Below are 26,353 nucleotides of genomic sequence, written 5' to 3'. Positions count from 1 at the left end.
ACACATAAGTGACTGCTATATATGTTACATAAAGAACAGTGCCAGGTATTCCACAAACTGCAAAGCCCACCCTTTATATTCCACTATGGAAGCCTCATTTCTTTTTTAAAGCTATTCCGACACAAAGAAATGAGTCAACCAATATGGGTGGTTATGTGTTTCGTCTCGCACCAGCACAAGCAGACTCTCTTTTCATCCAGATCCAATCACACGTGAAATGAGGTTGATGATCTCAATAGACCCCAAGCCGCGGTACAATAGCACATACTTTGTTGCATTAGCGGTCTACGCTTATGAGAACCTTGGGGCTAAAAAAAAAAATCCCCTCCATTCACAGAAGAGAGGATTTCTGTTCAGAGGTGATGCAGATTGGCAAGGCACATCCACAGTCTGCTTAGCAATATTGCCCCTCTCTCACAGAGCGCTTCAGTCTGTCAGACCCTCGCTGTTCATCTACCACAAAACAATTAAATCACCGCTTTCTTTTAGGATTGAAACTCTAAAACGTATGCATCACAACACGTTGGTGTCGGATTCCAAATTGCAGGGGAGCCAAAAAGCGGGACCCAATAGACCATTTTTAGCTTCCCCTAATCTTTTCCAGAAGGTACGGAATTTGTATTAAAATTGATTTTTGCAGTGATGGATTTGGAGAAATGAAAGGGCAGCCAAGAAAGTGCTAATTAGAAATGCTCCTGTCAAATAGTGTTTGTTGGCATCTGGAAAATAAATATTCACAAAGCATTTAATGCTGTGCTGAAGCTTGAACCATTTTTTTGGGGAAACTTAAAACAAACTAGCATGAAAAAATAAATTTGCATGTATTTTGTTTTCATGTATTTTGTTTTGTTTAGCAAAAAAATAGTTTTAACTTAGTACGTTAGTACATGCTTTGTGAATATGACCTATGTTTTAGCTGAAAGCCTAAAAGCAACAGAACCTTGCCCCCATCCCTACCTCTGCACTGCCCCGTGTGTTTAATGGTAATTTTCATGGACTGTCGGCAGGCAATAGTCTTCAGCTGGCACTGGTCACCATAGGTCACTCCGTCAGAACCACAGACCTGGAGATCAGAGAAACACAGCAAAGTCAGTGAGCAGAATACCCACTGGAAAAGGGGCATGCATTCCCATGCATTACCAACAATTACATTTCTTGTTAGAAAAGTACAGCTCCCACCCATTAGGGCTTTAAGATTGAATGCGAGCCTCTCGATCGGTTTGTGTGATGCATTGCACCCGGTTTAGTCAAGACAGTTGGGTTTTACAGCAAGACTTTTTTGACTGTTTGTACAGCGTACCTTGGTCTTGTTTTTTTCGTCACAGTCAGATGAAGGGCATTCGCAAAAAGCATTCCCATTAACCTCCACGCAGGAAGCACCGAACTCACACTGCACCCCGGTGCACGATGCGACAGCAGAGGGACCTGGCAAAACGTTACACAAGAGGTTAGCATGTTGCTCATAAATATGTCAATCTGGCTGAATTCCACCTCTAAGCAATGTCAATGGGGAACGGCTAGCCCAGAACAGGAGATGTTGCATTTAAATAGCCTACAATAAGATAGACAGAGGGGTGTGGGGAGTGGGGAGTGACGGAGTCATAAGCACCGAAATTCATTATATTTTTTAATGAATCCTTCTCCTTGAAAAGTCAAATCTAATAACCCAACCCTTAAACTATCCATCATGAACCCCTAGACTGTGCTCATCGCCATTGTGATCTTGGTCAGGGTGCCTCCAGTTTATTTCATGCCCTTCTGGATCTTCCTACCTTTGTCGCAGCCGTTCACTCCCATTTCTCTGCCGTCTGGACACTGGTTGCATTTCATGCCAATCACCCCTGTCTTGCAGGAGCACAGCCCGGACATCTGTTCACAGTCGTCTCGGACTGAGCCAGTGACATCACAGTTACAGGCTGCAGAGGAGAGAGGGGACAGCTATTAGAAATGTGCAACACCAATAACTTCAAGAACTGGTATTACTTCTCGGATTACAAAGAGTAGGGCAATCACGGCAAGGAATGCTTCTGTCAAAACCAGAATGCATTCATTTGGCATTATACTGCATTTTAAAAAAGCACACGCAAAAGGGATCCTCTTACATTAACTGGGTTAACAATGGTGCGTATTAAAACACTTTACAGGGTGATTTGCTGCTGAAGGCAGCGAGAAAGACAGTAGGTGTCTCCTTGCTAGATTCTGCTCATTGTTTGGTGTTGTTATAACTCCACTATTACTGTGCTCTGCTCTGTATTTACTCTCCTTGTACGCGATACAACCCCAACACTTTACCAAGAAGCAGAGGTCAGGAGAGTGTGCTCCTGTCTGGCACAGAGGTCAGGAGAGTGTGCTACTGTCTGGCACAGAGGTCAGGAGAGTGTGCTACTGTCTGACACACAGGTTGAGGCTGCCTAGGAATTGAATAGGACATTCAGCAGTGTGAATGCCATCCCCTCTGACTTGCAAAGTGATATGCTAGTTGACATTTCCTGGAATTGTGACTCATGGCAAAACACTACATAAGTACAATAAACGTCACCATGACAACATGATTCGGAAAAAGGTCTTACGGGTGCAGCCGCTCTTGTTTTCCGTGACGATTCCCCGGAAATTCCAGAATCCTGGTTCACAGCGGTCACACTTCTGTCCACCCAGTCCTGGTTTACAAGAGCACTGACCAGAGCTGGGGTCACAGGTACCCCCATATGACCCATACGGATTACACAGACAGGTACCTGCAAGCAAGCAGATACACTTTAAACACAATACGTCTGTTATTGAGGTTTGATTTATTTTATTAGACCTTTAGTCAAAGTTTATTAATGCCAGGGAATCTGGAAATCTGGTAAAATGACAATAAAATACTGTAAATATGTACATTGCAGGGATGGAAATGAGACTCCCATTGCATAGCAGTTTGATCCATTTCTGGATCAAACTGAGCTTGTTACCTATACAGTACAGTGTATCTGATCAAGTTGGTATTAAAACCTGGAATGGTTGCTATTTCCATCCCTGCATTTGTTTTTGTCATATTGTTTATTTCTAAAATAAAATCCTTTTGAAGACAGGGGAACATGTCTACTTTTTTTATTCAAACAAAAACAGGACATGCATTTTGCTTTATTAAAGCAAATGCTAGTACTGAAGTGCATGGTGATTTTATTGGCATTATTGTTCAATTTGCATGTTGGAAACCTTAAAACATAGGGAGCGATATTTTATTTCCTTCATAGCCGGTCTGCTGACACTGACAGAGTGGGAAAGCAGCTAATATAAAGAGAATACAGTCAGTCAGTTAAGCATTTCGGGCGCATCTATCACGAAAATAAATGCAGGGCCTAACTTACTGGGGCAGCCTGCCAGGCCAACTCCAACGGCAGCAGTCGTGTTGTCAAGGCAACAACCATAAACTGTTTGGCTGCAGTGCTGGCTCACCGCTGTGGGGGCTAAAGGTGCAGGAACAGCTAGACAAAGACAGATAAGAACACTTTAGAGTACCTAACCAAAAAAAAAAAAACACACAGTAAAATATAGTCTAACTGTTCATAACTATAGAGGTGGTGCAGACCTAGAGGATTCATTCTAATTACAATTACAATAGAATTGCTCCCTGAAATTGCAATTAAAAAGTAATTTACTAAAAAGTCATATAAAAACAACTACATGCATTAACTATTTATTCTAAATAACCAAGCAATAATCACAGGTACAAATACAGAAACATAATATGCAACACTGCATATCATAACAATGTCCAAATGTCAATAACAGTTTACAAAGGCATATATATATTTCCAAATCAATCCAACTAGCTGTTCACAAGTTATAAGACCCTGAGAGCTATCATGGAAACAAACATCCAAACAAATTAAACGTATACAAAAAAACAGCATGTGAGCTGCAAGCTCCTCACATAATTAAGACATAAATACTACAAAGACGTGGCCCGGAAGACTCAGTCCCGAGCTACTTAGACGCTTTGTATGAGTGTAATGGCCCTTATGCCAACTGGCTGGTTGACTTACCCTCGCAGGGCCCCTGGTTCATGACTTGAACATCGTCTTGTTCTTCACAGCGTGTCTTCTTCAGCTCACACTCATTGCTGTGTGTCTTTCCATCACTTCCGCAGACCTGAAACCACAGCAAACCATTTAGGATGCACCGCAAGTGCACACCGATACCTCCATAGTAAAAGCAATGCAACGTGTCATAGAGCACAGTGAAAGCATTGCGAGATATGGTAAAACATATTAATAAACATGGAAAACCAGGGTAAACTAGTAAATGCATGGTACAACCACTGGAAAAGCATGGGAAAAGAGCAAATATGCCTTGCAAAAATACCATGGTAACAATTTATAAGGGACTGGAAGAACAGAAAACTCCACTGAAGAAGTGTGACAATTCATTATTTAACAACAGTTTGGGATCTTGTAAGGCTTCTTAGATTCATACAGTGAAGGTGAAGTGGTTTATTAATTCAAAGCAGGGCTTTCATCTCTTGGATAGCAAGTTAAGCCTGAAAGTCCCCTAGTTTTGTTTATACGCTTTGAAGCGCTGCATCAAAGCGTTCTCTGGAGGACCGATTACGCTGGTGTACAGAGCAGGAATTTGCTACCCAAACTGGCAGCACCTCTTCCTACTGTAAAACAAATTCTAAAAAGCCAGTGTCGTCCTCTCAGCAGCTGAATTCTTTTGGCCAGTTCTGGTTTGAACCCTTTTCCTCACCGGGTTTCGGGGGACGTTGTCACAGGAGAAATCGCAGACACAGCGGTCGTCCTCAGTGTCTTCATCCCAGGAGCCTCCGAACCTCTTGCATCGCTCCTGCTCGCACACACTGTCCTCTCCTGAGCCAGAACCACCAGAGCCACATTCTGAAACAGACACCAGACATCAGTATATAACTGAATAACTCTATTCATAGGACCATCAATCTAATGTGAGCAAGAAAATCATAGATACAGCTGTGCACCAAAGTGAATATATCACAAGACATTGGTCTTTATAGCCATTTGAGAAATCAACCAAGCACCGATAAGGATCTGTCAACATTCCAGTACATCTTATCTTGCTTATAGATCATGTGCATACACTCTGAGGAGACTGGCAGTACTCAAGGGGGGATTTTTCAATCCCGTTAGGTTGCCCAGTGGCTCTGCTGTTCACAAGTTACACACTGCAGTGGCTGTAATGGGAAAATCAATGCTGCACTGATTGGAGGTACCACCTGGCATGACACTCCCCTTAACGAGATTATACCATCAAATAAGTACAAGACCCAACCAGAGAGGCTGTACCGAATCTCTCTAATCCAAGCATCGATACTCGTTTCAGGTTGTCATCTTATTTCGAGAAGAATAAAGGTGTGCAGTGAAGCACAGGATTGCCTATTACCATGAAGGAATAAGATTATAACAATGCTTGAGGATCATTGTCAAAGAAAGGGCCATCAACTCAGGAATTCACTCCAAAAAGTCTATCTTTTGTAAAGTACACACAAAAAAAAAAAAAAAAATTAATTAATTAAAAAAATTATATATATATATATATATATATATATATATATATATATATATATATATATATATATATATATATTTCTTTCAATTGGATACTATGTAGCATTCATAACACTTGAATAAATACTAGATATCATGCATGCATAATCCTTTATAATTACATTGAAAACCTACATAACATATACATTTGTAATATATCTCAACAATTAGTGTCAATGGTTTGCAAGGATTATGAAATATGTTATGACTACTGTATGCATGTGATGTTGGTTTTCTAAGTGATAATATAGGATTATGCACATATTTATGTGTTATGCAGCCTTTATTATAGTGTTATGAATGCTACATTGTGTCCAAGTCAAATTGAGCAGCTACCAAATGTATGATCTTACTACAGTAGCTTGACACAATGACAGGTAATAGGCCCTGTTCACTAAGACTATTAATGACTATTTTAAGAAATGTTGTGTTAAAGACTCTGTTTAATTTGAGTTTACATGTTATCACTGTGTAGTTTTTGCAACTCAAATACTGTAAAAACAGTCTGGTAAAAAGCAGTACTTTTCTTTTGATTCATGAACTTAAAATGATTCCCAACGAAACAGCTTATTGAGATGGATCAAAATAATAATTTTTTTTTTTTTTTAATAAATAAAATGCTTTCTAGTCTCAATTATTCCCATAGATTTAAGAGCCTGGAGATTAGATGCAAACCATGCCTAATGAAGTAAACTAGTGCAATTAGAAGCACATTTAAATGTAAAGGGCATTAACCCACATGAGCTGTACAATTGGGAGAGTGTACTGCTGGCTGACCCATATATTTCAAGGAGTAATTCGAACAGGCACCACAGTTAAGTAGCTTGGGGAATAGCCTTTTAAGCTTGTCCATGTAAACACAAGTAAATGATACGCGGTTCTCCAGTATAGAACAGAGGAGTAATTCAAACCGGTATGCAGTACATGCGATGATAAACTGAAGACAACAGCTAGTTTTCATTGCAGTCATTTAGCTAGTCTTAATGCCACTTGAACGCACAATTACCCAAAATGCAAAATGATCATTTTTTAATTGTATTAACACCAACATACATTACAAATCATATTTGTGTTAAGTGAATGACAAACAGCATTTATTATAGAAGTTTCATGGTGTCTATGCTAATCCTTCTACTGGCACTAGCCTTGTTATACACAATTGAAGCGTGTCGGCTCCAAGACAGGTTTCCTTTGGTAATCCATCTCAATTTGCTGCTTGTTCCTTTTCCAATGGGAGCCAATGGTGACAGCAGGTAGCAGCGTTCGAGATGCATAGATATATACAGCACTTCCTTCAAAACCTTATACCAGTCCACCCCTCAGCCTGGAAACCAAGCCTCCATGTGAATCCTAAAGACAACTGCTCTGAGCAGACATATGTACTGATCAGCCACTGCTATTCAATTAAATAGCCTGTCCACACAGTTGATATACTACTTCCATAGTCAATTTGTCAGTGTCAGTAAAGAACTCAAGTTCAGCCCACCCAAGTGTGAAATTAAACAGGTGATACATTTTCCCACACATCCACCAATTGGAACACCGTCATTTTTCATTAACGCTAAATAGAAAGAGGAATAAACATCCCATTTCCCCTTGTGACTAATGAATACACGTTTATATTCTGCATAAGTAAACCCAAACACAAACTGCATGGAAGAACCGTTGTGATCTGACATCAATAAAAATCCAACGTGGCCAGAACTAACAAGGTTGTTTTTTATGGTATACTACCCCTCAAAGCCAGCTGAAGATAACCTCTGTCTCTACAGTTTTACACATACAGAAATAACCTGAAATAGATGATTATAACCTGCAATAGATGGTTATGTAATTCCCTTTTGTATGTTGAAGTCCATTTCATTTCAGTGACAGCGTGTCTGACAGACCTGCGACCTGGGGTTCATTTATTCATACACTTTTAAGCTGCAGTCTACAGCTATGGCCAAATGTTTTGCATCACCCTATAGAATTAACTCATTTTGCTTCATAAAAGTTGAATGAAACCTGCTGAATAATATTACCTTAACATATTGAACTACATACCGCTTCATAGTTTTCCATATACTTCACGAAAAACTGACCAAAAATTTAAAAATGGGACATTTCAAAATCGAACATGAAATATTGTACTACTATCATGGCTTCCAGAGACTTTTGCGATATCATTTTGTAGTTTATTTAAATTACATGACAAATAAAATATCTAAATTATGTTCATTCATTTATTTATTTATTTTTAATTATGTCTCAATCCTAAAATTCTAGGTAATACAAAACCTTTGGCCACAGCTGTACAGCTCATGTGTAGAAAAGACGACTGCTTGTATCACAAAATAAAAGCACTCGGCAAATAACTGGTACCTTTGGTTGTGTGTACAATAAATGAAGTACATTCATTATAAGGATGAATTTGAGCATTGTATATATATATATATTATTATTATTATTTGTTTATTTAGCAGACGCCTTTATCCAAGGCGACTTACAGAGACTAGGGTGTGTGAACTATGCATCAGCTGCAGAGTCACTTACAACTATATCTCACCCAAAAGACGGAGCACAAGGAGGTTAAGTGACTTGCTCAGGGTCACACAATAAGTCAGTGGCTGAGGTGGGATTTGAACCAGGGACCTCCTTTAACCACTGGACCACACAGCCTCCTAATATATAGTAAAGACAGGAACGAATTATTTGGGATGGCTGCCCAAGTGAAAATAGTATTTCTGTACAGTGAATATATTTTTCATGTGTAATTGTTTATCATTTGCAGTTCACATTAACCTTAAAAAAAAAAAAAAATAAATAAATAAAAAAACTTGCTATGTGAGAAAATCTGCACATCAGGGTTAGGGTTTGTATCACCAAACCAGTTATTTACTTTTTGTACTATGACTGTATGTCTTTCAATCTATTGAAGGTCATTGGTCTTTGTGATACATGAAGGTAATACATGTGTAATTCTGATTCTCAATCACCAGGACAAAAATTGAAGCCAATACATTTAGTTTGTGTTTCCCAGGACAGTTCCCTTTAAAAGAATGTGAACAGTGTGATACCAACCATACTAATAAGCTCAAACGAATGCCAATTGGAAACAGCTTCAACTGAATCCAAAAATCACACAGAAAACGAGCTTGAGATACTGTGACAGAGAAAGAATGAATCTTGGTTATAAATCTCCCTCCCGACCTGTGAGGGCGCTGTGTAAAGAGAACAGAGTGCCCCGGACTGGATGGTCTAACAATTCATTCCAGGGAAAGGTGGAAGTCGGCCATCTAGAAAGGGGGTGGAGCTACAGTACACCAAGTCATCGCCCCAGAAGGGAAGCGATGTGACAGCCGCGGATTGGAGGAGAAACGGTTGCACTCGCTAGCCAAGGAGGCGTGACTGACGGTACAAAAGGTGACGTGGCTAGGTGATCTGTTCCTTTGTTATGGTTAAGAGCAAGCCTCTAAAGGAGAACTATAAATGTACCGTGAGTGTTTTGCTTGTTTGTCGTGTCTAATTATACTTGCTTGTTCTTGTTAGACAGCTAACATGATCCGGAGGTGTCACTTAAGGCCAGCACTAAACCCGGACAACACTTCACCACTGTGCACAAATAAACTGTATTTCACCATTTGCACGTTAGCACTCACTGTGGACTTGTGATCGTGTGTGTGTCTTGTGTGTGTGTGTAATACTGTGTTTATTATTTCAAGACTGTAACTCGTGTTTAACAGAGTATTACCTGGGATTATCATTTGCGGTCATAACGACCTGTATTATAAACTGTATCAAATTAAACATTGTTTGAACCGTGAATTTACGTGTTTGTCATTACTTGAGCACCTCTACACCTGCGCACTGCAACCCACTTGGCCACAGATACTAACATGGCTAGCTAGCTAATCAGTGGATGTATGAACATGAAAATTAGGCCAGAGAAGAAATCATTGTGACTACTAACCGATATCTTGGGTCCTTTCTCAGGCATGCCTGATGCACACACTTCAGTTATTGACCCTCTAATGATCTGTTTGACACTCCAGCCTACCTTCATCACAGCTTCCAGACTGGGAGACTTCAATCTTCTTCTTGAGCTGGCAGGAGGCGGCTTGCATCTCGCAGGGGTTGTCGTAGGTGATGCTGTCGCTGCCACAGACTGGGGCGAAGGACTGCTTATCACAGCGGGGACACACACAGCGATTGTTCATGCACTGGGCACCGAAGGCGCAGGTTACTGCACCGCAGGTCTCTGTGAAAAAGAGAAAGCAATCAATATGCACCCCAGATGACAAACCTACACCCGTCTGCATTTATACAGTCACCCAAACTTGCATATGGAAAAACAGCTATTTACCAAATTGTAAAACACAGGTTGCTATTCTATCTTTTAAAAAAGGGTTTGAGGTAGATCCATACAATATCAATAAAGACTTGGAGTGTATATGGCGAATTGCAAAACCTAAATTATTTCCCGAATTGTAAAATAAAGGTTGATATTTTATACATACAACCAAGTGTTATTTCCCTCCCATCATCGAAACATACTCCAGTATGAAGGGTCTTGTCAATGCTATAGAAACTCCCACTGAGACAGCGTTACTCACTGCACTCTCCCTGCCCGGCCACTTCAATGCTCTGTTGCTGGGTACAAGCTCGCACATGCAGCTCACACTCGTTCTGGTAGGTGTTGCCGTCAGTGCCACACACAGGCTGGTTGGAAGCCACACACTCAGTCGGACACACACACCTGCCAGTCTCAGACTCACAGATAGCCCCGAACTGGCACTTGCCGCAGAGTTCTGAGGAAAGAGCACAATTAAGGGAAGATTAAAACAGAGGGTCCCTGTTATTCCCATTACCAGAACCCAATTATAGCACTCAGATATTACTCTGGAAGCATTTCCGCCATCTGTCCTGTGCTCTTGCGTGCCACAGCTTTCCAGCTGTAAAGACTCAAAGACAGCTGCTCAAGTATACTGCATGCCTGATCTATTCTGTGACAACCAGAATCAGGATACATGGTAATGGGCTTAGCTGGAACTTCAGCTTCAGAAACACATGTTCTGTTCCATCGTAAATATATAGTTTTTGTTTGGTTACCATTTTCGAAACCCACCTACCCCCCATCCCTCCCCGCCCCCCCCGCCCCCCAGTCCCTTAAACACAACTGGTACGCAGTCTCAATGGAGAACTAGCTGGAACGAGAGTTAACAGCACAGAGTCCTGTTAGACTATTCTAGTAGCACAATAACTCATTGATTTAAAACTACCCCAAAAACACTTTTTTATTTTTTTTTCTTCGGAGCCCTGGAGCAAGCACTCAATCAACCTGATAGTGGATTGACAAGTTCATTCATTCTCACTTGGAAACTACTATCTATGAGAGACCCCGACAGATTCTCTTTCATTTTTACAGTGGTTTAAATTCTACAGCTACGATAAATCAGAATCCTTTTTTTTTTTTTTCTGGTCTCTCCAGCTTGTCCAGAGAACAGTATGCATCTGTGTGTGAGATCTATATTACCAACTAAGCATCCGTCCCTGCATCTGCGTTTTTTTTAAAAGGTACGATTCTTCAAAGCTCTATTAACTCAGCGTCCATTTCCAGTTTCTGACACAAGTGACATTCGAACATTATAAAAAATTTAAAAATATAAAAGAATTCCTTTCATGAAAAGAATCGGCAGCAACCTGAGCCCTGTAGATAATCTTTTATTAACATCTTCACAGTCCTCGGAAAAATGTATTAAACCCACACTTATTGATTTCATATTCATTACTCTGGAGCGCTCTTATTTCAATGGGAAATGATAAGAGGTACAGATATCGCCTCTTAATGAAACGACTCCCTCGTGGGCCTGGGTGATGACTGTAAATACCAGGAGAATACCAAGTCATTGTACCAGGGATTAACTAATGGGTTTGCGTCTTATCGCTCTGTTTTGTTGATGAATGGCATCATCAGCACAATATTACTGACATGCTGTTGCTGGGCTTTAAATAAATACAATTTACTATGCTTCAGTGCGGATAGAAGAGTCACTGCTTTAAGATGTAAAATTGAGTTTACCGGGCTGGGTCACTTTTTAATGCATTTTTTATATTTTTTTTGTGTGTGCAAGATTTCAAACTGAGCGAATGGGCAATTTCACTGATGCATCACAGCAGAGATAAGGAGTGGTTATCGCCTTTTCCTTCAGAGTTTAAACATGTGTTACAAACAAGCCGGGCTGAGTATCTTGCTGCCAGTGTGTTGACATTAAATCTGCCCAGCACTGAGCTTGTAAGATTTGCATAAACATTTATTTTCAGACTGGAGAGTGGAGTGGGAGAACTGATGTAATTCTTGCTGACTAAGCTAATGGCAGCAGAACGCACTGTCTCTAATAGGTAATGAAGTATAGGACACACAACAGTGAATGCATTACAAAAAGCCCCTGTGCTCTGCAGTGCTGGAGTGTCAACGAGAGAATGCTTTAGAATGGATTGGTCTCATAATCCCCGGTTTCAGAGACTGGCTTTACAATTATACCACAGAAAAAAAGGACATGAAAAATGAAACTTATAACACAAGCATAAAACCAAAACATAATTGCTAATTAGCCCTTCAACAATATAATGTGGTTCATTACAGAAGTCTGTTGAAAATGAATGAAATAAGGACTGACTGTTTGTGAAGAGGGCTGGGATTTTATTCTTTCAAAACACATTCTAACCTAAAATCTAACTTTAAGGTGTGAGGTACATTTATGTGAATAGTATTATATTATAATGAGCTACAGCATTAACCAACAGTTATAATGCATTGAAATGAAGTCAAACGTGGCAAATTGAATAGGCTGTACTGGTGATGGTCGTGATTTATATTTCTGTGTGATTTTTGGAATATACAGTCATGGAGGACAAGAACACATGTAGTGTTGATGAATCACCCTGTAAGTGTGTGAAAGAAACCCTCGCATTACTGTGTAATGAAACCTGTGTTTGCCTTCAGGATAGGAACAAGGGCGTTAGAGATGCTGCTGTACACCAGCGTCCATGTGATCGCTGGCATTGATCAGGAGCAGACACAGGTGGCTGGGGAGAGCCCGGGTCAGAGGTATAAGGATAACAAATTGGTAATCTTCTGAATACGACAGCCTGGTTCCTATTCCACCCGAGCAGAAAGGTTTTCAAATAGAATTTGGCTTGAAGGTGGAGTCACACAGGAGAAGGAGACTCTTGATCAATGTCATGGCCTCTCACAATAATTACAAATATTAGCAGTGCAGTTCAAGGTTTCCACAGGTAACTATAAAAAAAAAACACCCAACAGCGGTAAGATTTGAGTCCCTGTTACTCACCGCAAGGTCCCTTGTGCTTGAGTTTAATTTTTTTCAGAGAGGCACAGCCCATGGCGTTCATCTCACAAAGGCTGCTGTAGGTGTGGTGGTCATCTCCGCAGACAAGGTCCTGAACCTGAGGGCACACACTCAAGCACTCGCACACAGGCTTGCCGTTCTCCACCACGCAGGTGGCACCAAACTCACAGGTCTTTTTATGGCAGGGGCTTGGGGCACTGAGGTCTGCTTGGGAGAGGAAAGGGTATGTTAGCAGGAAGCTCGCTTAGCCTAGTTAGCCAGGAGCTCAGGCAAGGCTAGCAGAGTGTGCAGGCAACACCTGTTCATTAGGGTCGTGCATCTTAACATTCCTTACAGTTAAAAACTAAATGAGCACCTCCAAAGTCATGGCTATGAATTTTTCCAATGCACATAGCACTAACAGGCATCTGAGACTATAAACTACGACTGCTTAAGAGCTGGTCACCAGAAAAAAGGGGAACTGGCTGAACATGCTCGAGGTCCAATTCTGAATTGGAGAATTTAGAATGATTTGTCATGCAAGCTGTGTATGCCAGCGTAGCGGTTTCATTAACAGTGTACATGTAGAAATGTGTGATTAATTAATCTGTCTGCCATTGCTAGTTTTATTCTGCATCTCCCAGTTAAATGTACATGTTGGCTCCAAGCAACCCTTTATGTAAAAAAAATAAAAATACATCGAAATCAGTAAAGATCACTCCTGTTAATAATTCAAATTCCATGCGTCTGAACAGACACAAATAAAAATGAAATAGGACATCTGAAAGTCTACTGTAGTTCATGGCTGCCCTGGTCAAACTGGGTCCTCTGATTATTATAACGCTGTTTCTTAAATCCTGGTTTGCAAGGAAGATGGTGCTTTTAACAGATGAAGGGTAATTGAGTTCTGAATTAGAACAATGCTACATTTATTATTATTATTATTATTATTATTATTATTATTATTATTATTATTATTATTTATTGCTCATGGTTAAATGTCATGTGTTGAGAAAACATAACTAGATTTGCCAGAGAGACTTATTAAAGGTTTTAGAAGGTAGCTGGTTGATTTACTTTATATACTTCAATTGATTGGCTTCATTAAAGAAATAAAGCTCTATGGTTTATGAAAAAAACTTCAGTTTCAGGCCTTGGTTAAAAAAACAGTGCCCTGGTGGGTCTTTATGTACTCTCCCTCAGCAAGTGACAGGCTATTAGACAGCTCTTCAAACTACATTAACAAAACCAAAAAAAGTATTTCGAAATGGAAGCCGTTATCAAATTGCTCCATTTCCAAGAAGCAGCCTGAGGCTTAATCATTAAAGAAATTATTCAGGGATTAAACACAATCACAGAGGGCGCACAATTCAAAAATACATTTTTATTAAAAGGAATGGGAAGTCTTAAATATTAGTTACACTTTCCGTAGTGATTTCTTCAATCAATTACCCTGAAGTGATCGCTAGTTCTCTTCCGAAAAGACAATTGTTAGCACTCTTTCAATCCAATTCAATATGGATTTTCACCAAATGGTTTTTAGGAATTGAGCAGTTTAAACCAACTGAGCGGTATGTATTTTTTTTTCCTCCACTGTGTATTGGATTCTGTTTGCTAGGCTAATGATGTCTCTGCCACTCTGTAATGCAGAATATACGCCTCTCTCCCCTGTTAAAAGTCATTCAAAAGGTTGAACTCTAATGAGACTTTCTGCAGACTTCCCTGGAGATTTACGCCCCCAATCTTTCCCTGAAGGTACAAGAGAGGTGGTAATCACTGAGGAATGAGCTTCTAGAATGTAAACTCCTCACAAACCGCTCTGACAGGGGTTTGTCATTTTTTTGTCCAACCCTTCTGTGTATGTGTGTCTGTGTGTGTGTGTGTGTTGAGAGAACAATGTGAACAAATCACCCGATTCTCTGTCTGAGCTGCCTTCCAATCCTTAGCTTAAACTGCAAATCGGGCTGGGTCTAAATGCATCTCAAAACCTCAGCCTCCATAAAGTGCCATCTGCTGCACGCCCCTTCACATACTCATCCTTCACGCACACTGTCCCTTAAGTGTAGATTACATGCCCACCAATGCTAATAGCAGGCTTGTGATGCACACCACATACGCAAGTACGGTTTGAAAGATAACTCCAGAAATATTACAGCTCAATCCTTATTCTCTCAGGGTGACGCTCCACCATCCTTCCCTATAATCTTGCCTTCTTTACTGGGTTTTCCACCATGGTTAAAGTGCACTAGCAGGAAGTGGTGACTGCTCATCAGAAATTACTGATACAAAGAAGCCGTCTCTGTGCAGTATAAACCAACTGGTTCACCCAAGGGAATGTTACAGATTGCCATGGGCTGGTTTTTTCTTTTTTCAGGAACGCTGATTTGAATTTTGTTCAAATTTCTCATCGTTAAGCTATTCCCCCCCACATTGAAAAAGATGGTAATATTTTAAAGAAAGAAACAATTTCAAAAATATTTGCATCATTAATTTTGAGTCAAAGGCAGAAAAACACAGTAACCTGTATTAACAGGGACCTTATTAATTTTATATATGTTAGACGAACAGTTACATTTTAAAAACAAAAAAGGGACTTTTTTCAGAAAAGAAAAAAAAGCAAGGAGGGGGCCAATCATGTTGTTTCTTTTGGTTGACTATCCCAGCATTCCCCACCCTCCTGGTACTTCTTCCCCCATTAATAACCATTATATTTCTGAAAGAACACTGGAAACCGGTGTATCCCCTCTACACCTATGAACCAAAGTAAGCTTATCAAGCTGAAAGCACAGGAAAGAAAACTGCAAGGAATTGGGGAACAAGACAGGCAACGGACTGTGAAATCTGAACTTGCAATGAAATGCATGGGTATTACACAGACAGGACCCCATTGCAGCACGCACACAGGGTGCTAAATTATGATGGATGTCTTGTACCTTCACTAGATGATACATCTGCTGCCTGCACCAACTTATTATTATTTTATTTACGAGTTATTACAGTCACAAAACTGGGGTTCCGGGGGGGGGGGGGGGCGTTAGCATGTTCGGAATAAAACAATATTAACATACAGAATGAAATCTCCCTGTTGTCTCCCTGCACATATATCAAACAGCAACGATTGTCTGGAGACTGTATTGAGTTTCCTATGCTCTTGTTACCCACCAAGTCAAAATATTTCACACCGAAGGGCTGTGGCCAAAAGTTTTGCATCACCTAGAATTTTAGGATTGAGTCAGTTTTTCGTTAAGTATATGGAAAACTACAACGCGGTATATAATTCAATATGTTAACGTTACATTATTCAGCAGGTTTCATTTGACTTCATGAAGTTAATTCTATAGGGTGATGCAAAACTTTTGGCCACTTTTGTCAAACGAACACTCAAATCATGTCTAATCAAGAACTTGCATTAAAAGGAACAAACTAAAAGGAAAATCTGGCTCCATGCACACAATCAGAGGTTGGTGATACTGGATGTTAGAAAATCAGCGCAGAGCACAGGAATGATTGGTTAGAATAGAACACAAATGAGAGACTGCAGGCTCCAAACCTCATAGATCCATTAATACACTTGCAAAGCTTGATGCCAAACCAGCTTCTCATTATTACATTCTAAACACCCACTGGGGGGCTATGGAGCAGGATTGACTACTGTGACAGCTGGTCATTTTTCACTAGTAGCCTCCCAGTGGGCTACTAAACCTATTATTGTTTAAGATATCGGTAGCTACAGTACGATTCCACTTTATGACATAACGATGGGGTAGCACTGTAAAAACGTGAAGGATGCTAGGAGCATGTAGTTTACATTCTTCCCTCTCTATCGTGTCTGAAACCAATGTTTCAAACACAAAGGGATTCCTATCATGGCTTGAGAAGCCATTGCAAAATGATATTAGTTCAAACTGAGGTTCTTCAAAGCTCAATAACTAAGCTACTCTGCTGAAGAGTTTATAATAAGATGCGCTTGTATTCTGAACCTTTCTTTAGCTAAGTATTAATATACTGCGCCATGGAGATGGAAATATAGTGAAATAAAAATCTCATTCCCTCATCGCTCAGCTGATCACTTCACTGGCCGAGGTCAAGCAGTTGTTCAATTTATCTGTCTCGATACAAATTGAAACCTCTCCATCCTAACAACTGAAAGCATTAACCAAAGTTCACATCGCATTTTAAATGAAACACAGAGGCAAAACACATCAGCAATTTCTAACCATTATCTCCTCTTTGGCTCCATTTAGTTACATATGTGAATAGCCCAGGACTTATTGGTCTCCTAGTTCTCGCTCTGGCATGAAGAACTGCCTGCGGAACTCTTTGGAACTCAAGGTGCTAATGATATAACAGTAGCAATCAGCACATGGAATTGACAAATGTTTGAGAATGCAATTACTGTTTCTTTCTTTGTTGTTGATGTGCATAGCATGAGGAATAGAATCTCACACTAAATATCCAGCAAAATCGGACAAGTGAATTCCAAGATACAGCCTTCAATAGCTCAGCTAATCAGCTAAAAAAAATGCATGTCATCATGACTTAGATTCACAGCGTCCGGAATAACATAACAAATGTATATGCAAACGTATGATTCTGAAGCGTGTTATCTTAATAGGGGTTAAAGATTATTATAATTTTGAAACATTCATAATTATAAAAAATGTGACTGAACATATAGCTGTCTGCCTCAGTTTTATACTGTAGTAACTATATGGTGAAAGGTTAGTTATTTAATATTCAGTATTCACTCATATTCTATCTACACATTAGTCGCGTGCACAATACAATTGGATTAGTTTTTGTAATGGGTTATCTTAAATGTGTTCAAGTTTATATCTTAAGGAATTAAACAGAATTCAACACCCCAGCTCATAACAATTAGACGAGTGGTTCCTAGGATAGTACAAAAATTGCATGTACAGGTGCTTCACTGTACCCCTGACACAATGCCACTAACTGAACACCAGTACCGCTCCCCTCCTATCATCTTCCCACAGCATGACCGCTGATTGAAAAGGACATTGATACAGTGGTCTAAACTGAACTGCGGTTTCTTGTAAGCTGTCATCCACGGAGACGGAGGGCTACACACTCGAGATTGCGTCAAAAATTTGATTTTTTATGATCAATAAACTTGCCACCTGTCTCGCTCTCACCGATGCCTGAGACAAGTGTGCTGGAGGAGACGGTGATGTGGAAATTGTCCTGACACCCCCCGCCTTACCTCGTCTGTGCTTCTGTGCTTCGTAGAGAAGCAGGGAAATGAAATTCCCAGGAGCTTTGCTGCTCTCATTCCCTGGTTTGCGTTCAAATCAAAGCCTGCCCCCCCCACTCCCAGCTCTTCATTTTCACAGGCCTGCCTTATAAAGATGTCAACACTGTAGTTCAAACCTCTAACTGTGTCGGGCAAAAATGCTATCAAGAAATAAATAAATGAAGTAATTTCCGACTCCAGAACCTTACAAGGCAACGTTTGGGAAGACTTTGACAGTGTTTGATGTTTAATTAAAAGCCATCGTGTGCATGCATATTATACAGTGTAAATAGATTAGACTACACTTCCCCTACATGCATGTCCAGATCGACACTACGAATCCTGTCACCAAACATGCAAGTGTTCAGTGGACCAGACATTTAACCAAGCTCATTTGAACATTTTGCTTCCCTGTGCTGTGTTTTGAATCTCAAAAGACTCTAGTTAACAGCAATTTGGAATCTAGTTTGAAAAATAGTGAATTCCTTTGGAATCATTTTTTTTTCCGCTTGATGAAAACGACAGCCTTTGACTCCAATAAACAGCTTAAAGAAACCTTAGGATTTAACACTTTTCTGCTATCTGGTTTTAAATGACAAGACAACACATTTCTATACTTCTTTAGAACTATAAACTGTGTAACACAGAGCAGTCTTTAAAATCAAGCCACCTGATCTGCACAGCACTGCAGGAAAAGACTTCCCTGCGACAGCCACAACTGATCCGCGAGGACAGATCATCTTTTTGATCTCACCAACAGCAACATTAATTAGGATGTATAAACAATTTGATGACACCAACTTTAACGCATGCAAATGTGTTCCGTTGACAGCAATTCCATTTTCAGCTTAGATAATAAATATGAAAGCCATTCGGATTGTATCAGGCAGCATGAGTGCAAATGCATTTCAAACTGGAGTGAGGTGCAAATGTCATGCAGGGGGTGGAAAGGGGAGCGTTTAGGGAATACAGTATCCAACAAAGGACAAACACAGCACATTGAACACGAAGAGACCGCCAACCTTGACGAAGCTTTCCCCCCCACCCAGAGGACTGGAGAAAGAGCAGGAGGCCAAATCTACGGGAAGCTTGGGGAAGAAATGGCTTAAAGTTTCAAGAATTTATATTAAATAAAATTAAAAATAAGAAACTTCGAACACATTTACAAATCAAGGAAGTATTCGTTGTAATTAAGGCAATCAAACTGATGACTCCTTTTTTTGTTCTTGATTTACACCTTACATGACCTCCAGGAGGTCACAGTCAAGGCCCTCATGAAAAAGGTCAAAGGTCGAACTCTCCCCAATCACAGTGGCAGCAGTGTGTCCAGCTCCAACTCTGAACTAGACGGTTGCCAGAGACTAGACATACAGACAGACAGACAGTGTGAAACAGACATTAAAAAAAACCGTGAAAGACAATACTTGTACTTATGAAAGTGCAACAAAAAACAAAAATCAGACGCATACTGGTACTACCGTATTATTGGAGACATAGAGAGAGAGAAAGAGATACAAAGAGAGTCATGAATAATGTATGAGATGAATGTTTTCATGTTTGTAATGCATCGTACGACAACACTGGCAATGTAATTAAATGCTGGCAAATTGAGAAGTGCCTATTTGGGCATTACTTATTATTACCTTGTATTGTGTTAAATGATAAGATCGTATATTGACAATACATAGAGAATACAAGACACACAGAGGCACACAGCATTTCTCCAGGATAGCGGACATGTTTAAAGCAACACGTTGCCTCCCGTCTCTCACAGCGGCTGCACTTACCGCAAGGCCCCTCGTGTTTCACTGGAATGTGGGTTTTCTGGATGCACTCTGCCTTTTGGCGCTGGCAGTCGTTGCTGTAGGTCTTGCTGTCTCGACCGCAGATGGGTTTGTAGGTGCCGTCACACTCAATGGGCTCACAGGAGCAGCGGGGCGCGGGTTTGCGGTTAAGGCATACAGCGTTGTATTTACATTCCTCCTTGCACTTGTCTGTCAGAAAATAAACAAAACCGAAAAACCCTCAGCATAACAAGACATTCCCTCTCAACCTTTATTTTAAAGACTAGTTAACAGTACTAGATCCAAGGAGCGTGCCCTTTATGTTCCTGTATAGTATTGCTCCAGGGTTAGGGGTGGCCTATGTATACAGTTCACATAGCAGGACAACTTGCATCTCACCACTGCAGACCTGTACACAGCTCTGCTCAGAGGTGCAGACTAGCAGTATAGGAAAGACTCCATACAAAACATCCAGTGTACTTGAAGTAGTGTATCTATATACTCACCCTGAGGCTGGCAGGAGCCAGAACGGACTTTGAAAAGCTGTATGCCCTTTTGACTGGCTGTGCGCAGCATGCTGCACTCGTTTGGATAGGTGGTCCCGTCGCTGCCACACAGTGGCTCTTTTATGGGGGGGCAGTTCTCTGGCAAAGGGAACCTCACAATCTGCCGGCTCCTGGGAATCACACGGCAACCCTCATCCCGGTTGTTCTGGTTATCTTTACAGGGGTCTGAGGAAACAGAGAGCCATGATAGAGAGCTCTTTTATCCGTCCTTTCACGGGTGTACAGGCACATTAGTAAATACATTATGGCTAAGAGATCAATGTTAAGTCCCAAGAACGTTTTGATTAGCCTGGGATGTGAAGTCATGTAATGCAAAACTGTAAGAAACTATTTTCTTTTAGCATTTGAAATTCTTTATTTGTCCTATTGTTTCTTTGTTTTCTTTTGGATCTATATTGTAAATCCCAAACCAAAGACTCTGGTCTCGCTCTAATGGGACAGAGCACACTGAAGTCACACTCTGTAAACAGAACCCCATCTCCCTGCACTTACAAATCCCAACAATCCAAAGTAGAAAATCTCAGGTCGCAGGCCCACATACTGACACACCAACACCCGGAGCCAACATACAGCCAAGATAATCCCTATTTGGAATGTAATTACGAAGCTCGTTATTGAAATGAGAGCGCTGGCATTTTGGATGTAACCAGGCATTAAGAGACCAGACAAGACGAGGAAATCGGTAATTTTAACTCATAGGGGATACAAAAATAAAACGTTTCTACATCTTCAAATTAAAAACAAAAGACTACAACACATAAAACGTGCACAGCTTCTATTCTATACCGCTGCCATTTGCCTGAAGATAATTTTTTTTAATCAATATTCGCTTTTGTCATAAAATAATGTTATCTGGTATTCCTCTCATCTGTAATAACCCTAACACCATTACAAAAATGCCTTTAAAATCTATTTATTTAATCAAGAAATCGTGGTGCGTTTAGATGAGCAGTTAGAAAACAATATGGAAGCTTAAAATCAGGTACAGCATAGATGGAAATAAGACTCGCGTTGCATAGCAGCTTGATCCATTCCTGGTTTTACTATAATAAGTCACACTTGAGCTTGTTACCTATATACTGTAGCTAATCAAGCTTGTAGTAACGCCGGGAATGGATACAGCTGCTACGCAATAGGAGTCTTATTTCTACCCCTGTACAGCCCTATCTACTCTCAAAGCTCCGCTAGTAAACAATATAGTTTACAAGTAGTGTTTAAAATACTTTGTATTCTTCAGAACAACGAACGACCTTTCTGCAAGAAGGAATATCTTCTCAAGGTCTTGTAAGTTATACACGTTATCTGTCGTGGAAGTTGCTTAAATGCAAGACAGCAAAGAAGCACCACAGCCACTGTATCTGTGACTCACATCACACTCAAATGCCTGCTGTTCAAAGGATGACACAGACACAATATAAGTAATACTAAGTTTTAGCCTTTTGGTTTTTTTTTACTCCACCCTTGGGAAATCACTACACTGTCAAAGAGTCGTTTAATTTCATTTACCCTGCAAGAGTCAGTCCATCTTATCTCTTGCATTGTTTTTATATGGATTTTATATTTTCTAATTTGCATCAGGGTTTTCAGACCTGAGGTACATATTGACATAACAAATTTAAAGAGAACAAAGAGATGGGTGTCTATTAGCTATTCTCTCTTAAAGAACACTCATGTTTCTGAGTGGAACTGCATTAATGACTCAGGAGAACAGTGGCCTTGTAGCTGAAGCTAAGGTATCTGAGTCAGGAGAATCACTTCTCTAATCCCAGATCAGCCCCAGATTTATAACCCCATACTTCACTCTCTAGCAGAAAATGCCTGGCTCCAAGCAAAGAAAAACGTTCTGCAGCTCTCAGCTTTCAACAGTAAATGGGGTGAATCAATGAGAGTTATCTCTCTTTTCTTTTTGGTATACTGATGTTTAAACCCTCAAAATCCCAGAATGCTAAATGACTCGCCAAAATCTATTACACATGTTTTTTTTTTTTTTGTTTTTTTTTACAGAATAACTACAAATGAAGATAAGCTGTTTTGATTCCTCCATCAATAAAGGTGATTTGACAGCTCTCAGTATTTAAGCACTGTTGTATTTTCGATGTTAAGCACTGAAACAAAGTGTGGTATCTTTGGTTAATCATTGCTATTTGAAAAATTTTTTATATACTTTGAAGTTTGACGGTTTCTATGTGGTTCAGTTGAACCCTTAAAATCCAACAATATTCTGATAATACATTTAAACATATTCCCTTCAGTCACTGTGTGTGCCATGTGTTTACCATGTTACGTTTCCTATCTATGTGTCTATTTTATAATGCATATACTGTATGTTTTTTTTTTGTTTTTTTTAAATTATGACAGGGCAACTTCTCGAACTCCATAGAGTTCACACAAACTGTTGTTTCTAAAAATTTCTAAAAATGCAATAAAAAAATGAATGACTGAAGGGGATATACGCAATGAAATGTAAATCTGAAAAAAAAAAAAAGAACACACACAACTTCTGCTGAGGCAAAACGGACAGAGCATCTTGTTGAGTTCTGGAAATTAACAGCAAACCGCGGGAATAATTAAAACAGGGAGGAGAGACAGTCAATGCATTACAGTAGATAACCAAGCCATGTCAAACTTCTTACTCCATTGGCTGAGGACACTATACAGTAGAAGTCAGCCCTGATGTAGTAATCCTTTTAAATAGACACGCTTACCACACGGGCCATCAAACTGCTTGTTGATGTTCTTCTGGTGGTCGCAGGCGAACTTGTTCATCTCACACTCGTTCCTGTAGTCCTTGCCATCACTGCCACACACCACCTTCTCTGGCTGCTTGGTACAGGAGATCGGGCACATACACTTGGCAGACAGGCCGTCAGAAGACTGGATGCAGGTGCTGCCATAACTGCAGGTCACTTCGGAACAAGGGTTCTTTGTAGCTAAGGGACGTTAACAAAAGGAACTGGATTGTTAGTACAGACACCTTCTACATTACAAAGCAGAACCTTTCGGAATGCACTGGGCAATTTACTTGCTGTTTCTGAAGAGCTGGCTTTGGGGAGTGCACACTCTCTGCTTGCTCTCTATCATGTTGCAACATGATACAGAGCTAGGAAGGGGGTTATTTTAGTGAGGAGTACAGGGAGTAAGCATGTAAGAACCACAGACTTGTGTAAAATCCGAATAAAGAAACATTGAGCTGTGCAGCCTTTGAATGAGATGCCATTCCAAGTATATATGTGTCTATATTAATCATTTATTTTACTTTAGAATGCAGGAGTTGGGCTGTTTTGCTTGGTATAATTTGAATGGCATTGATATAGAGCTTAATGCACTACTTGATATAGTTATTGTATTTCTTGCTCTTATTGTATTACTTGTATTGTAACACTTGAAATGTATTTGCTTACGATTGTAAGTCGCCCTGGATAAGGGCGTCTGCTAAGAAATAAATAATAATAATAGGCCATTCAGTAGATAAACCATCAGTCAAGGACTATATCAAACAAAGCTTTGTTAATGTCTACTAAAGACCCATCTTCCAAACAACTATACCATTAGTATGTAAAGAATTACCTATAACTGTTTGAAAATCTAGCTACGATGGGTAGATCCAACCATAACCTGGCAAACCCTACAGTTATCACTGTCAACCACTTATATCCAGCTAAACATTCTTGTATTTTTGGTACACTATGATTTTTAAAGTACTTATTTTTTTTCTGAATGGCTTTTTTAAGACGATGTTTGAAAATTAGCCAAATACCTTGGAAAATGGCATTTCATAAAAAGGCCTCTAGGTGAAAAGGCCTTTTATATTTTGTAAAGAAGTTCAGTGCAAACATATTAAGCAAATATATCCAGTCTCTCTTCTGGGAGTTGTACTTGGAGAGAGCTACAAAGTTTTAGAGTTGACAGTGCATTTAAATAAGAAACGTCTTGCACTCAACTCGATAAGCACTCTCATTACATGTACATTGTTGCAAGCCTATTCTCCGTAATTTAAATGACATTGGGAGCCAAAAAAAAAAAAAAGTAAAAGTAATGAGACACTTCTTAGTTCCCAATTATCAGCTCAGTCAAGTGAAGTCTTTTAAAACACTCAAAAAAAAATGACAGCCTGTGATTTTTTATTTTTATTTCCCCCCCCACCCCCGACAGCCTGGTTTGACTCTCTCGGTAAGAGAAAAGATCTGGAGCAGAGAGAGGTGGCCGAGGTGGCATCTGTGACGACAGGTTATTCGACACAGCTCACAGAGAACGGAGGTCAGATTCGTTTACACACTGACACCGGATGACTGCCCTTATTTTCAGGTTCTCGAATGCACAGCTGGTGCATGCTGAGACCAACTATCTAGCTCATTAACCTGCCACAGCCAGTGAGCAGGGCGCAGGGAGTATATCTCAGGAGAGGAGGGAGGGGGTGGGATTGTGCCAGAAAGAAGCCCGTCAGTAATCTTACCAAAATTAACCATTAACAGCCACTGCTTGGCTGGAGCCTTCGTTAATGCAACCCTCAATGGAAAGCCAAGTTTAGTTTAGTAAGCCAGCCACGTCTTTCCAAGCACTTGTGTATGCATCTGCAGCTTTACTTCGGGTTACAACGGTCTAACGTTCTGCATAGAAAATAGGAATGTCAGAGGCTCCTCTCAGGTATGAAAGGACATGTCTGTTTTCTGTACTGCTGCTGTTTTTTGTATGCAGTGTTTTTTCTTGTTTTATTTGTAACTACAGGTTTTCATATGGTATATATATACTGTATATATATACACATACATATGGATATATAGTTAGTGGTGATTTATACCAGGACACAAAATAAATAAAATATTTCGATTTAGTGGTTGTAGGATAAGGACTGTTGTTACTGGTATGATAGAATATAATTGCATTCTTAAAAAAATATAAAAGTATTATGCTTTAAACAAATAAATACAATTTAATCTTATGTTCCTTATTAAAAAAAAGCAGCCTGCAATGTCTATTTTTAAATTTGCAGAGCCGTACAAGAATCTCTGCTTATCTTTCTTGAGCAAGATGCTTGGCCCCTGCAAAGCAACATGGAGACACGATTTCCTTAACAAGTATCACTTCTTGGAGGGGATGAACATGTGAATAAGGCAGCAGATAGAATTCAAATCTCCAGTATCTTTGCAAGAGCAAACCTATCTTTGAATTGGAAGTATTAAGCAGATTTAGCATTTACCACTGATGTGTGAATAATACAAAACAGATAAAAAGTGTTGGCTGCTATACAGCTTACCCCCCCCCCTTTTTAAATGTTGCAAACGTTAGAAAAGAAACATACCTAAGCAAAAGAAAAAATGTGTGCATCAATGCATCCCAACTAAAAAAGTGTATGTATAATTATTATCTGAGGTGTTCTTTGCATTGGAATATCATCACTTATGATACCATACCGATGTGATGTGCAAAGGTAACAAGTCATGCCACTTGGTCACTAACTGGGTAAAGCACAGCTGCAATATGGGAGCAAAACGCCAATATGCCACTTCAACAGCAAGCAGCTGTGCTAAAAAGAAAACACACACACATTGTTTACTGCAGCCTTATTCCCACCACAGCCTCCTATGACACAGTCGCAACAAAGACCCAACAAGACAAGTATCTTGAACCAGAGCTTGAATTACTGGTGAACTTGTCAAGAGGGGACAAGTGCTGTGCAGAACAGCGGAGAGCCCTTCTTTTAATCAGGGACTTGACAAGTCATTCTCTGAACTTCTCTTCAGGGGTTCATTTGTGCCGGTTGGCACTGGTGCCTTTTTGTCTGACAGGCGAGAATTGTACGCTCCCCTTTTCCACTAATTGAATGGCAAAAGTATCCTGTAATGATATATTTTAAGAT

The 26,353-nt window shown here is 40.0% G+C and overlaps 1 protein-coding gene across 8 annotated transcripts in view; it reads right to left on the bottom strand.

Moving 5' to 3' along the window:
- LOC117425132 (agrin-like) overlaps positions 1-26,353 on the bottom strand; it is a 155,129-nt gene that overhangs the window by 24,547 nt on the left and 104,229 nt on the right. For all 8 annotated transcript variants that reach the window (XM_034904230.2, XM_058993238.1, XM_058993239.1 and 5 more), the window contains 13 exons: positions 23,202-23,426; positions 20,437-20,661; positions 19,934-20,140; positions 12,896-13,117; positions 10,157-10,351; positions 9,601-9,801; positions 4,732-4,877; positions 4,029-4,134; positions 3,351-3,467; positions 2,571-2,735; positions 1,773-1,916; positions 1,301-1,425; positions 958-1,063 (listed from right to left, as the gene is read on the bottom strand). In XM_034904230.2, coding sequence (XP_034760121.2) covers positions 958-1,063; positions 1,301-1,425; positions 1,773-1,916; positions 2,571-2,735; positions 3,351-3,467; positions 4,029-4,134; positions 4,732-4,877; positions 9,601-9,801; positions 10,157-10,351; positions 12,896-13,117; positions 19,934-20,140; positions 20,437-20,661; positions 23,202-23,426 — 2,184 coding nt within the window. The remainder of the gene's footprint in view (positions 1-957; positions 1,064-1,300; positions 1,426-1,772; positions 1,917-2,570; positions 2,736-3,350; positions 3,468-4,028; positions 4,135-4,731; positions 4,878-9,600; positions 9,802-10,156; positions 10,352-12,895; positions 13,118-19,933; positions 20,141-20,436; positions 20,662-23,201; positions 23,427-26,353) is intronic.

This window comes from Acipenser ruthenus, chromosome 20 (genome assembly GCF_902713425.1).
Source record: "Acipenser ruthenus chromosome 20, fAciRut3.2 maternal haplotype, whole genome shotgun sequence".
Taxonomy (NCBI): domain Eukaryota; kingdom Metazoa; phylum Chordata; class Actinopteri; order Acipenseriformes; family Acipenseridae; genus Acipenser; species Acipenser ruthenus.
Note: the sequence above shows the minus strand (reverse complement) of the source record. Positions and strands in the feature narration are given on the sequence as shown.